Source organism: Spizellomyces punctatus (assembly GCF_000182565.1).
Source record: "Spizellomyces punctatus DAOM BR117 chromosome Unknown supercont1.17, whole genome shotgun sequence".
NCBI classification, from domain to species: Eukaryota; Fungi; Chytridiomycota; class Chytridiomycetes; order Spizellomycetales; family Spizellomycetaceae; genus Spizellomyces; species Spizellomyces punctatus.
The window spans coordinates 445,045-458,366 of NW_015971553.1; the positions used below are offsets into that span (position 1 = coordinate 445,045).

Sequence of the window (13,322 nt, forward strand, 5' to 3'; positions counted from 1 at the left end):
ATGTTGCAGTCAAGATAGGGTGGGTCACAGGCCCAAGAGTATGCAATGTTACTTGCAGTCAAGATAGGGTGGGTCACAGGCCCAAGAGATGCAATGTTACTTGCAGTCAAAATAGGGTGGGTCACAGGCCCAAAATATGCAATACTACTTGCAAGTACAACTGGTGGGGAGGATACAGGGGGACTCTACAGCTTCTTCACAATCCCACAATAGAAAAGCTCTATCTGTTTTATCAGAGCTTCTGATGCTAACCAAGTGGTGTGTCTGGTGGTAGTTCTGGAGGTTGTGCTGGGGGTAGGTTTGTGGTATGGGATGGTGTGGGCTGGTCTGTAGGAGTCCTTGAGGGGGGTTCTGGGCATAAGTTGGGTCTGGGATAAGAGGCAGGGGTCTTCTGATATTACTCAGAAGGACTAAGGCTGGGTCTGGGGTCTGGGGTCTGTTGGTCTTCTGATATTACTCAGAAGGTCTAGGGCAGGTTCTGGGGGTCTGGGGATCTTAGCTTCTGATCTCTCACAGAAGGTCTAAGAGTCTGGGGTTGTTGTCTAAGGTGGTGCTACCATGTAACAGGCTAGCAGGGACAAGAAGACAACAGAAAACTAGGGAAGACTTGGTTACTACTTGTTCTCCCTTTGAGCGGCCTCAGAGAGGTCCTCTTTTTATAGACAAAGGGGCTGACAAATGCTATATCCTAAGGGGCCTCAGAGAGGTCCTCTTTTTATAGACAAAGGGGCTGACAAATGCTATATCCTAACTACCCAATCAGATCACATGTCATCCTAAACTATTTGTCAGCCTATTGCACCATTTGCAACCAATCAGATCTTGTACATGTCATCCTAAACTATTTGTCAGCCTATTGCACCATTTATAGCCAATCAGAAGTGAGAGAAGTCATCCTAAATACACTGTGCCACTTGATTGAAAGGGGCAGATGCCAGTGTGTCAGAATACTCATCTAATTTAGCCAGAAATGGCTAAATCTGCTTATTTATCTAATTCTGGTCAAATGAATGCTGACACCATCAGCAAAGTCATGTGCCCACTAGTTTGGAACCACATCTAACCAGTATAACCATAGCACTGACAGAAGAATTCTGTCACAATCAACTTGCCGACCATGCTTCCCACGCGCTGAAATTCTATCTCCTTTCATCAGCGCCAGTTTTTCCCACAGTAAATCAAGAGACGATTGAAGCCATCCTCTATCTTCTCAACAAAGGTGAATCATGGCAACCAAAAACCGGTGCGAAGAAGGCATTACGCGAATCCTTGTTGCCATACATTCGTTGGTACTGCCACATCGTTGGCTTCGTTCATCCAAATCTACAAAAAGAGCAGCAATCAGTCAATTACCTGACAGCAAGTATGATGGCGAATCTGAAGGTCAACATCCAGGAACACTTCATGATGATGCTGCTCCGGTACATTAATCTGCGGCTCGACGTGAAGGGACAGAAGCAGCGACTGCCACTGAAAAGTGTAACAACGAGGACGTCTTCGAGAGATCGCGAGTAAGCCCAAATCGGACGCAGGAAGCATGAATCGCGTGACCAACTCCACCGATTGGGTTACCGTGACCGAAAAAACCAGTTCAGAGAATGGCAATTGGCGCATTAGATTTCAGCGTGCCTTGTACAACCTGTGGAGGCCCGAGCCAGTGTGGAAAAGGAAGAGATTGGTACCGCCACCAATAAATCAGTTGCGGTGCAGTGACACCCATTAGTTTAGTTTAGTTTAACAGTTTATCCAAGAATCTTGTATAAAAAGGATGTATTCAATAAAATAAGTCAGGGGCAGAAGCCGTAGTGACACTAAATCCCCATAACTCGCTTCTCAACTCCAATCTTAGGTTAACAGGAACCTAACAGAGTGCTTCAACGGCCTGATCACCTGTACTGAAGCCTCTAAATCCTGCTCGGTTCACAACTAACCGACTCTCCTTGCCTCTTGCCCCCAAGTCGCTACCGACGCCCAAAGAAAGGATTCGGAGACTATGATTCCTAGTACGGCCACCCACATAACCTGCTAGGAGACCCAAGTCGTCTTTACCGTAGTCTACCAACAAAAAATCCGCTACAAAAGCGATGCGCGGAAAGCTTTCTTTGCTCGTCTTCACTACTTGAAGTCGGTTTTCCTTTTCAAAACCATGCCAGAATCGCTGGATGACTTGACTGCTGAAGAGAGTGAACTTCTAGAAGAGATTTGGTCCCTTAACATTCCCCTTTCTGACGACCAGCCACTCGCATATTCCGTTGCTGTAGACCCTCTCGTGTTCTTTCCTGCATACTGTCGGTTGTCAAGCCTATATGAAAAGCATGGATTTCGACAGTTCAGTGCGATACCTCTGTGCCGCTCGCTCATTCAAAGTCACGTGCGAATGGACACCATCATCCTGTACCAGCATATCCTTTGCATCACGCAGTGAGACACAGAAACTGTCGAAAAGGATGATCTGTGGTTGCGCGTCTGTAATCTGTGGAACAAGGCTTTTAGATCTCGCCACGGTATGCAGTTTGAAGGCTCGATCACGACGGATGGAACCTCAGTGTCTGTATACCTAAAGCACCCAGAAGCAGACAAGTATGGAAAGCGCAGAGCGAGAAAGTCAGCAAACATGGTGGCAGCGGAGGTTAAAGTGCAATACATGGAGAAAAACTTACCTGCTTGTCGAGCAGCAGAGAATGTCGTCGTTATCGACCCAAACAAGCACGATATTCTCTACTGCCAAGACAACAGTGGTATGACATTTCGCTACACCGCCAACCAGCGAGCTGTGGAGACTGGAAGCCGTCGATTTGCAACAGAACGGCAGCAGATGAAGAAGGAAGCGGGAATGGACCTCATAGAATCACGTATCCCTAGTCACAAGACAATGAACCTCATGGACTTCATGCGCTATCTCCTTGTTCGGCGCGCTGATTGGGATCGTCAAAAGGACTTCTATTCGCATCCTGCCCACACGTGGTGGAAGTGGCATGCATTTATAAACCGTCAGAAGAGTGAATCGAACCTCATATCCAACTTACGCAACAAGTACGGTGAAAACTTTACCATTGTGATGGGAGATTGGAGCGATGCCGGTTGAACTGCAAGATTTCAGACCTCATCAAAGACGAAAGGTTGGCGCACCCTCTTTAAGCGCAACAGGATCAACTGCTTCCTTCTCGACGAGTATAAAACCTCATCTGTCTGCCCTCACTGTTCATCCGATGACTTCCTTGAAAAAGGTTTCAAAACACGACCTCATTCAAGACCTTGGCGACGACGAGAAGGCAAGATTGAAAAAGTCCATGGATTGCTGGGTTGTACCAACCCTAACTGTCAGCAAGCCTGGACGATGCGCTACTGGAATCGAGATACGCTGAGCACCTGCAATATGCTGATAATCGTGCAATCAATGTTGGATGGACACAGTAGACCAGAAGTGTTCAGCAGGAGTGTTCCAGCCGTAGCTTAGATTGGTTAGATTAGGTTTTCCGAGCCGGTTGTCGCCGGTTCAATCCCTGGTGCGGGTGCTAGTGCCAATACCCACCGGCTCCGCACTAGCTTGTCCTTGCAACTTAAGTCATCCGCCACTTTTCAACAAACGATGGCTTCCGAAACGATTCCCGCCCGCTTCGGCCATATCCGGCGTTACTTTGCGCTCTTCCTCCTCCTTACTGTGATTATTGGTGTGAGCGCATACGAGGACACTGTTCCGTTGATTCTATGGAGTGGCAAAAAGTAGCCGTCATGGTGCTCCCTGTCCGTTGAACCTGCACCTTACTTGAGTCGTCTATTTCTTTTCCAGATTTTCAGTTCCAAGTACCTCCTCCATACTCCGGAGATCAGACTTGTCGCCAGTGTTTGGAAACGTCGGTTGTCGGAAACTGAATGTGGTCTTTGAACAGAAAGATGTGCGCATGTCGTGTATCTGTCGCTACTCCCCTGCTACATCATTTAACACAAACATTTATATAGCTTCACGCCTTGGATCTTCCTCATTTGTCTCCCGCAACCAAAAAGTTGAAACGATCAGTAGACTCTGCTCCTTCGAGCCTCAAAATATCATTTGTTGCGGCCGCAAATGATGTGAAAGATGTCGTGGAACATATCCAGGATGCATGCCAGAAAGCTGGGCAGGAGGCTGTCGTTCTGAAAATTGGAGAAGGTATGATCGACCACGGAGGGAGAAATAAAACTATCAAGATAATAACGCATGTTTGGTCCCTAATACAGATGGGTCGGTACCTGATCTCAGTGATGGAAAAAGTTACATCCTGGTCGCTAGTTTGAAGCCTCTTCGCGCCGCTTCAGCAGCAGAACACGTCGAGACAATGACCGAAAATGACAACGTTATCGACAAGGTGCTGACCGACATCACCAAGCTGGAACAAGACGATTGGACAGCTGTGTTTACCGGTGTATCCAACCCTTCGGTGCGTCCACGCTGTTTGGTTGATGTATTGTTACCTGTAGACTCACCAGTGCATACGCAATTACAGACGCTGCGAAAGCGAGCTACTCAAGCCACCCCCTTGCCATGGAGCAAGCGCCCCATCTTCCAGAAATACGTGTTTTTCAATCAAGGTCTCTTCATGTGCATTTTCGCGATGGTGCCTCTCGTGATCATCGGATTACTTGGCGTACGAATCATTAGCAGTATTCAAACGCCCACTCGCTATGAAACCAAGAAGAAGGAAAAATAGGGACTAGAATCCTCTACGCTCATTCTCTTATATGTTGTGCCTGAATATACCTTGCTGTTCGTCTTCACGTAAAGAACAAAGTGGACTCTGCATCAGTAATTGTCACGCGTAACAGAATTGCAAACTGTATTGGTATATAGTATGCGAAACAGCTGTAACATGGTGTAATTCGGTACTGGAATGCCAAACTTCCGATTTACCTGTGAGTATCAGTATCGACTAAGACTCCAGCGTTCCTGCTTAAAGTCGCCATTTGGAAGCTTTTTTGGACGCCTCCAACATGTGTGTGATATCGCATTTCGTAACGGCACAAAGCGGTTTGTAAGCCAACCTATTGAGATCGGGAAAGAAAACCAACCCTGCCGCTCGCTCGATTGCTACGTAGATACACAATCAGATTTACAGATAATAAAGGGCATGAAATGGCGCCGGGAAGCTTACCGTCAAGCGGCATAGTAAAAGCTTCAAGGGATGCAGTGTTTTCAATGGGTTCATTGGGCAGGACGAACCCTTGTAAGGCATGCTCCTTTCCCTTCACACCCAATACAACTGCAAATGTCGTAAGTTAAAACGTTGGGCGTTCTAAACCGATCAGGGACGCAACTCACCCTTGTAAAAATGCGTCGGAACAGCCGTATTTGGTGGATCGCCGATAACCTCATACTTGACGTACGATCGCCCATCTTCTCCTACTTTTGGTAGGTAGAGTGGTCCAGTAATGACATAAACATCGTCAAAGACTTTGGTGAGGGATCGAACAAAGCTCTCAAAATAGAACCAGTAGTTTCTATTGAATCCCTTTCCGACTTGGGGGCTGATATTTGTTACTGTTCTTTGGCAATATGTAATCAGTGGAAGCGTAGTGTGCGATGAAGAGGTTGGACGTACAAAGGAAGGTTTCGTTAATAGCTTCTTGTGAATCGCGAACGTCAGCAGCTGGTGCGAGGTGCCCCCTAATAATCTTAAAGATTGAGTCTGGAAACAATTGCGAAAAGTCTCGAGTTAGTGAATCCAACAAATTACCGATCATATCCGGTCTTCACATAATCCTTCAGCTTTGCACGGAATAATCTTGGAATCCGTAAATCCTCTCTGAAGGTCGAATGACTCCGGTCCGGTTTATCAAGATTCGCTTCATCTACTACTATCAGACTAGTGGAGGAATTGGATTTTCCCTCCAGGGTAGCTGCTGTCAGATGCTCTGCTACCTGGGTCGTAATATAAACAAAGCGGGTAGCGAAGCTGTTTCGGACAATAAGCAGTATCGTACCCAGTTTGGATTTCTTAAAGAACGATTGTAGGAAGTAACTAATGGTGATAAGCGGTAGTGGCTAGTTGTTAGTCTGGCTGCTTTGTACAAGAGGCTGTCATTCTATATTCCATACCATATGCTTGGCGGTAGAGGAGATCAGATACTGGCCCTTTGAAGAAGAAAAGGCGACAATAATAATAATGATAAAGCCATTGCCAGTATATGCCAATATGCACAATTAAAATAACCTGGAAAGCCAAACTTCATGATTTCCTTTGCTTTATGGACTGGTTGTTCAGTCACATCCGTAGGTAGTGTTGGAGGCAATGTAGCAGGAACATGCGGGACAATTACTTCTGTTTTTTGCGTGCGTTTATACAGTGCAATACCCCCCAGTCCCCCCAGCACAGCTCCAGCTCCAAATGCCACTGCGGCGGTCAACCTTGATACAGGCATTGCGTTAGAGAATTCAACAATGGGGTCGTGAGCATGTTCAATCCTCCTTTGCGACCGCGCCTAGCAACGCTCCCCCAAGTGTGATGTGGTCATCATCCCCGACGAAGGCGTCCTTCCCATCTTGCAGCATTTCTATCCCAAAATGCCCCGTACCCTAATTCTCCTGACAGGCGCCTCGAGGGGCTTTGGGAAATCTCTCACCCTAGCCCTATCGGCGTCTAAACTCGTAGCACAAGAGACCGACTTGTTACTGACGGCCCGTAACACTGCTCAGTTGGAAGAAACCAAGGCGGAAGCCCTCGCAGCGGCGTCGTCAAAGTCTCTTCACATTGTAACGCATTCGGCTGATTTTACATCTCTGGATCTGGACAGCGTTTGCAAAGATTTGTTTGCCAAAATCCCACACCCGGCGACTCAATACGCGCGGGTATATCTTTTCAACAATGCCGGGTCACTGGGGAAACTCGACAGAATGCGACACCAAACTCCCGATGACATTAGCCCTGCCGTTCATCTGAACCTTACCGCTCCTCTAGCATTGACGTCCGCTTTTCTAAGACACTTTCCCAACCCCACTCAGATCCATATCATCAACATATCCTCATTAGCGGCCATCCAGGCTTTTGACTGTTGGGGCGTTTACTCTGCAACCAAAGCTGCCCGAGATATGTACCACAAGACCATTGCAGTGGAAGAGCCCAACATAAGGGTATTGAATTATGCACCTGGACCACTGAATACTGATATGCAGACGAGGATCAGGGAGGAGATGCCGGATGTGCCTTTGAGGGAGGTGTACACTGACATGCATGCTCAAGGCAAGTTGGTTGAACCAACGGTTTCTGCCAAGGTATTGATTGGATTGTTGGAGAAGGATGAGTATGAGAATGGGGCACATATAGATATCTATGATGTCAAGGGATGGTGACTTGCCTTTAGTGGGACGGTGGAAAAGGAATGTTTATTGTAAATGTAAACCCAAATATGAACTCTTGGTTTTCAAGTTTCCTATTTTTAAAAGTAGCTATGCTGGATGAGTGACGTACGTTGACTGTCTTTTCGTTTAGCAATCTAATCACTTGCATGGTCAGAGCAATGCGGAACGGAAGGAGTGATCTGCACAGCCCATGACCTTGACATTCGCCATTAATGCCTGGGTTAGTGGCACGATTCTTCGTTGAGCAAAGCAGGAGGATGAGATCACCCAAAGGCTGCTTACACTCTCCTCGGTCGGTTGACCCTTCGTTTCTACATCTTGTTGTCCGACAACAGCGCAGCAAACGAGGTTGTTCGCTCAGTTCCAGTTGATGTTTTGGTCGTGGCCGATGCTGCGCGATCATGATGAGTCAATCACGGAAATTTACCCAATTTTTTGAACTGCCAAAAGTCATTGCTGCTGAATTGCCAAATTCCAACAACATGTTTGCTAAACGACTCTGCACACATCGACAGAGACTTTTCAACCCCTTCCCTTCGCACATATCTCGTCGATTCCTCCAAGTACCTGTCAACCAAGTCAAACGAGGGGCGGTCATTGAGCTGCGAGACAGAATATGGGTGGTAAACAATTACACACACCACACTCAGGGGCGAGGAGGAGCACACTACAAGTTTGATTTGCGGGATGTAACTGGATCTGGGAAGGCGTTGGAGAGGTTTAATTCCGGACAGACGGTGGAAGGTGGGGAACTTGGATATTATGGAAGATCAAATTGTTTTGTCTGATTCGTTTCTTTATGCAATAGTTGTTGAGCTGGATACAAAAGAGCTGCAGTTCTTGTACCTAGATGACCAAGAGCTGCACTTGCTAGACAATGAAACCTTTGAAGAGCATGCCTTTCCACTTGGTATTTTCAATGGTATGATCCAGATCTGTGATTTGCGGCCTTTTCATATAATCAGTTGCTTACTCGGGGATAATAAAAAGGCGGTGACAAAGCGATACCGTTTCTGCAAGACGGAATGCGGATTGAAGTCGATTTTCATGAAACAAAGCCCGTGGTCGTAAAGATGCCAGAGCGAGGTACTTACACCGTGGTGGACACTCCACCTGTTGCGTCGAGCGGAACTAACGAGAGCAAGGGCACCATGTTCAAAGATGCGACCTTGGATTCTGGGGCTCATGTTATGGTCCCAGAATTTGTCAACATTAGAGATAAGATTGTAGTAGATCTTGGAGAGTACAGATATGTTACGAGAGCCAAATAGATGATGGGACAGTTGAGATGGGAACACCAATCTCAAGCATGCGGTTTTCAAAAAGTTCACAATTGTTCAAAGTGGGTGACATACGGCGAAGATCAGTAAACGTATTACAATATTCTCTGTTAAAACTGATGATGATAATTGACTTGCGATACAAAATTTAAAAGAATATCTAGCACAAAACAACTACTTGCTAGATTTGCTCCCTTCACTGACAGGCTCGCGATAAACTACGACTGGAACCTTGGAATGGCTTAGGACATAACTGCTTACGCTACCCATAACCAAGTTCTTCAGAGCTCCTCGTCCGCGATTGCCAACAATAACCATGCTCGCTCCTAGCTTGTCGGCAGCTCCCACCAGGACCTCCCTGGGATCGCCCCAAACGAGCCGTGCTTCTACTTTTACGCCGTCCAAATCTTTGGCGTACTTTTGTCGCACATCTTGTACAAGAGTCTTCATACCATCCATTACATTTTGTTTAACTTGTTCTATGTAGCCGGTAATATCCACTCCAGTATAGAAATCCATCGCGGCCGGTGGGAACGCGCGGGGGATGGTGTGGAGAATAACGAGGGTGTCATTTGGTTTTAGAAGATGAGTAAAGGTGTACTTTAGCAAGGGCTCTGCATCGGGTGAGTCCAGCCCGAGGAGGATAAGTCGTGCGGGCTCCGTGGTTGGTGCAGGAAGGTGGGCCAGTGTGGTAGGTTCCAGAGTATCTGGAGCGGGACCATCGAATACTTGCGAGGACATGTTTGCTTTTGTTTTGCGCTTGCTATTAGGAGTGCCTCTGTAAAGAAGGGAGAGCAGAAGGAAGGCCTTTTATAAAGCGGAAGCTACAAGATGCCAGTACACAGCAAGACGCAGCATGACTCATCGACCGTGTCATAATCGGACGTGATTGAAAATGGCACTAGGACCCATTATTATCCGGATTAATCCGGTTAGTCATATCGCATAATCAGCACCCCCATCTATCACTCAAAGCGGTGTGGCATGGATGCTAATGTTCTCCAAACTGCGGTGAGGCATGCTAATGTAACGTTTTGTCTTTTTCAGCTGGACCCCATTTTGCCACAATCGAGGTCTATAAAAGGGGGGCCTTTTGCTGTCTCTCCCCTTCCTCACCAGTTCCTCGACTCTCAAACCATCTGCGCAACTCTCATCGCGACTCGGTCCAATCATGAGAATGCAGATGTGGTGGTGCCGAGGACCTCGACCGCCCGACAGCAATCGTGATCAGAACCAGCGGCAACCAATTGGATCCGATAACAAAACCTACTATTATGCTGCTACACTTGTTGAGCTTGGTTGGTAAGTACCAATGGCATTTCTTTTCATTCTGTCATTCATCTCGCTGACATGCAGTTTTTAGTCTCCAAGCCTTGTCACTGAAGATCCTCCAGCTTGCGAGTCTCCCCAATGTTGCGAAGACTCTGGCTTCAATGCCATCAAGAGTTCTGGATCAAGGCCTAGTAGGGACCGTGTGTGGTGGTGGGCAATTATCCGGTTACAACCAACCGTTACGTATTGCGTGTATAATTGTCTAGTAGTAGCTTAGCTTTTCCGAACCGGTTGTCGCCGGTTTATTCCCTGGTGTAGTAGCTAGTGCCATTTTCTGTCACCTCTACACTAATCGACAAAAGATGTTTAACAAAATATGAATATCGTGCAAAGAAACGTGCTCGCAAAAGTGTTTTAGCAGGTTGGTCTGGACAAGAAGTTTTGTTGGATTCGTTTGGATTGGCATTGCAGCTGGCTGAGTTCCGGCAGCAAAGCACGAGGTGGATTTGTCTTTGACGTTGTATCCAACAGAGCAATGAAACCACAAGGCCGTGACAGGCGAGTTGGAAGCTCATCTTGCGCTTGCCATCCTCTTCTCGATGTGGGCTTGCAAGGATGTGAACACTTAGCGTCTTTTCGTAACTTGTCTTTGCACTCTAAACTATCGGATTCCTCCTATTCAACAGCTTATCAATAGCTGAAACACAGAGTCTTCAAATGCAGTAAGGCATGTCTGGTTAAAGATTATTATAGCGTACAAAATGGAAGGATGCTCTGGGGTGACCTAAAACATCACTGAATAACACCCATTTGCATGTAAATGTTGCGCAAGATGCATGAGTGCTTTCGATAAAGCGTCACCAGGGAACATCATACTGGTGCTGAAAAGCGGTGCTCAACATGCTGTTTGCAAGTTTCAAGTGAAATCTACGGCATGGTTAACGCCTCAAAACCTGTGATCTACGGATGTTGGTATGTACATCAACCAGAAAGTCTTTCGGAGAAAGTTCATGCCAACCGTTCCAGCCCCGTACCGATCTATGGATTCCTTGAGTATTCAAACCAAATGTCTGCAATATCGGTTGGACAAACGTTGGAAAACACATCCCAAACCAGAAGTGTCAAACGATGGGATGTATCACGTGATGGGCATTACGATGTAACACTTTCCCCAGGCTAGACAAAAACTCCAGCCCATGTTGGTTCGTCACTCGTTTGGCGACCGTCCATTCACAAATTGCAACATGTCGAAGCAGGGACCACTGAAGCGAAAATCCAAGGGTGTTCTTCCCGACAATGCTCTTTCAATTACAGAGCGCATCTTTTATCAGTCGGCACCAGGTCGACCACAGGTGACGTACGGAAGGGCAAGGGCATCTTCAGGGATTTGTATTAACAGTCATCTTCTCGGTCTCGTCTATACAACAATGGGTTCCTCCAGGTCATAATGTCCTTTCTGTTGCGCCTACACCTTCCACCGCAAACGCCAGACGTATCAATCCCACGGCTCGTCGACCTACTCAAGCTAGCTGCCTCCGAACACTATCGCTTGACATCTTTTGTAGATCCTACCACACTCACCGTTCGCCCGTTGGGGGAAACTGCGGCAGATTTCAAGCCAGAATATCGTGTGGTAGCTCGGGAGGATCATGACACGTGGAGAAACGTCTTTTGTGATGAGATGAACATAAATTTCGACACCAACGATGTTACGAAACCTCTTTGGAGGACGGTTATAATTGCGCACAAGAGCGTGGCGAATGGTCAGGATGTGGCTCCGTTGAAAGCGATAGATAGTGCAGTTGGGCTCAATGACTCAGCTTTGACGGTTCCGTCGGGAGAAGGAGAAACGGAGACTGGGTCGTCGAGTCCGAACTCGTCACACACTGTACCTAGCGCGGTAGAGTCTACGGACACACTCATTCCGGCGCAGCTCGGTCCCAACAAGATCGATACATCCCCGCTTACTTATTCATCACACCGACTGGAAGATAAGCGTCATTTTGAGATCATTTTCTCTTTCCATCATTGCTTAGGGGATGGGCTTTCGATGTATGCTTTTGCAAAGACGTTCCTGGCGGTGTGCGATGCCGATCATTTGAACGCAAGTGATCTACGATTGGAAACGGTTGCACTGGTCACTGAGCCGCCACCATTGATTGATAATCTCTTTAATCCGTATCTGGTGCAAGTACTTCCTGGTAGGAACTGTACAGTCCCATTTAGCTGTCGGGATATTGGCCGATTGACCGCTAACTTGCATCATTTGAAAGTGGCCGCATCAATGGCAGTGAGCTTTGCGACCTCGAAAGGCCGCTCCCGCTTCAAAGGTCGTAAAGTCGATCGCATTACGGACAATACAGCTTCCCAAGCTTCATCATCAGATCCCATAACCCTAAACTCAACAGATGCTGAAACCGCTCTAAAACAAGAGTCACGACCCACCTTAACACGTCCCCTCACATTACCCATCCCACGCCCGCTTTTAAACACATCACAAACAAACGCTCGCTTCCTTTGGTTCGATTCTGTGTTTACCGAATCTCTCAGAAAAAGAGCAAAAAGGGAGAAGACATCCATAGCGGCTGTTTTGGTGGTTGCTGCAATGGCTGCAGTTCGATCCGCATTCGAGACAATTCCCAAGTATTCCCAAGATCCATCAAAAAGGTGCCGCAAACGCCTGCCAACTCATCAAGGATGGGTAGTCACATCTACTATCCGATATCTGCTACCGGGATCGCGCCTCTTGCAAGGTGGCGACAGAGCAACCGATCCTGCCATGCAAATATTTGGTGGATATAGTGGAAGTGTCATGAATTCGGCTCATCGATGTACCGACAGCGACACGTTCTGGGGGAGAGTTCGGTCAGTGCGGAGACGGATAGCGCAAAGTCAGCGATCAAGCGTGGCTCGACTTCAATTGGTAAATTGGTGTTTCCGCCATAAATCATTGTGGAAACGTATAAATGAGAGCACAGATCTCTCCAAACTTTCGCGATCCTATTCTGTAGAAGTAGCGAATTTGGGTGCTTGGGATTATCCTATTGCTTCACCACGACATAAATCACAGGACGACCCTAGAGCAGTATTATCTCATTTTGCAGGATTAGTGAATTCCTCCTTTGACGGCGTACGCGGTTTGTTTACGTTAGGTGTGATCACACTGGGTGGTGATATGAGCGTTGGCGTAGGTTATGATAAGCATTCAGTGAGTGAAGCTGATGCAGACGCCTTTGTCACTGCATTTGAAAGATGCATGCGCAAGTTAGTGCTTGATGATAATGGACAAAAGAGTAGAGTTACAGTTGGGGAGCTACGAAAGTCTTGATTGTAAAATAGATGACATAGATCTCTTTCCTGCGTTGGACTGACTGACGCTCAACAGTCTTGTTGAATTAAAAAAGAAAAACCAAAAAACCATTCATAAACTGAATCCG

General features: G+C 47.0%; 7 protein-coding genes across 7 annotated transcripts; 5 read left to right on the forward strand and 2 right to left on the reverse strand.

Moving 5' to 3' along the window:
• Positions 1-2,506: 2,506 nt before the first annotated feature.
• On the forward strand, positions 2,507-3,100 carry SPPG_09505 (uncharacterized protein; the record flags this gene model as incomplete). Its single annotated transcript, XM_016757675.1, has 1 exon — positions 2,507-3,100. One exon carries the CDS (start codon positions 2,507-2,509, stop codon positions 3,083-3,085), a length of 579 nt encoding a protein of 192 aa, XP_016605024.1. The 3' UTR covers positions 3,086-3,100.
• Positions 3,101-3,557: 457 nt separating this feature from the next.
• On the forward strand, positions 3,558-4,905 carry SPPG_07802 (uncharacterized protein). The gene is made up of 5 exons (XM_016755954.1): positions 3,558-3,723; positions 3,791-3,896; positions 3,961-4,150; positions 4,219-4,418; positions 4,485-4,905. The coding sequence occupies exons 1-5, from the start codon at positions 3,590-3,592 to the stop codon at positions 4,686-4,688; spliced, it is 834 nt and encodes a 277-aa protein (XP_016605025.1). The 5' UTR covers positions 3,558-3,589; the 3' UTR covers positions 4,689-4,905.
• Positions 4,794-6,437, reverse strand: SPPG_07803 (uncharacterized protein). The gene is made up of 8 exons (XM_016755955.1): positions 6,189-6,437; positions 6,074-6,109; positions 5,959-5,996; positions 5,712-5,896; positions 5,577-5,641; positions 5,297-5,515; positions 5,130-5,237; positions 4,794-5,065 (listed from the first exon to the last, which is right to left on the reverse strand). The coding sequence occupies exons 1-8, from the start codon at positions 6,394-6,396 to the stop codon at positions 4,929-4,931; spliced, it is 996 nt and encodes a 331-aa protein (XP_016605026.1). The 5' UTR covers positions 6,397-6,437; the 3' UTR covers positions 4,794-4,928.
• A 56-nt stretch (positions 6,438-6,493) lies between these two features.
• On the forward strand, positions 6,494-7,419 carry SPPG_07804 (sepiapterin reductase). Its single transcript, XM_016755956.1, has one exon. The coding sequence runs from the start codon at positions 6,539-6,541 to the stop codon at positions 7,322-7,324; it is 786 nt and encodes a 261-aa protein (XP_016605027.1). The 5' UTR covers positions 6,494-6,538; the 3' UTR covers positions 7,325-7,419.
• Positions 7,420-7,706: 287 nt separating this feature from the next.
• Positions 7,707-8,883, forward strand: SPPG_07805 (translation elongation factor P). Its single transcript, XM_016755957.1, has 3 exons — positions 7,707-8,077; positions 8,142-8,255; positions 8,324-8,883. Exons 1-3 carry the CDS (start codon positions 7,735-7,737, stop codon positions 8,602-8,604), a joined length of 738 nt encoding a protein of 245 aa, XP_016605028.1. The 5' UTR covers positions 7,707-7,734; the 3' UTR covers positions 8,605-8,883.
• SPPG_07806 (uncharacterized protein) lies at positions 8,680-9,408 on the reverse strand. The gene has a single exon (XM_016755958.1). The coding sequence runs from the start codon at positions 9,352-9,354 to the stop codon at positions 8,788-8,790; it is 567 nt and encodes a 188-aa protein (XP_016605029.1). The 5' UTR covers positions 9,355-9,408; the 3' UTR covers positions 8,680-8,787.
• Positions 9,409-11,011: 1,603 nt separating this feature from the next.
• Positions 11,012-13,316, forward strand: SPPG_07807 (uncharacterized protein). The gene is made up of 3 exons (XM_016755959.1): positions 11,012-11,237; positions 11,327-12,086; positions 12,159-13,316. The coding sequence occupies exons 1-3, from the start codon at positions 11,082-11,084 to the stop codon at positions 13,211-13,213; spliced, it is 1,971 nt and encodes a 656-aa protein (XP_016605030.1). The 5' UTR covers positions 11,012-11,081; the 3' UTR covers positions 13,214-13,316.
• The last annotated feature ends 6 nt before the right edge of the window (positions 13,317-13,322 follow it).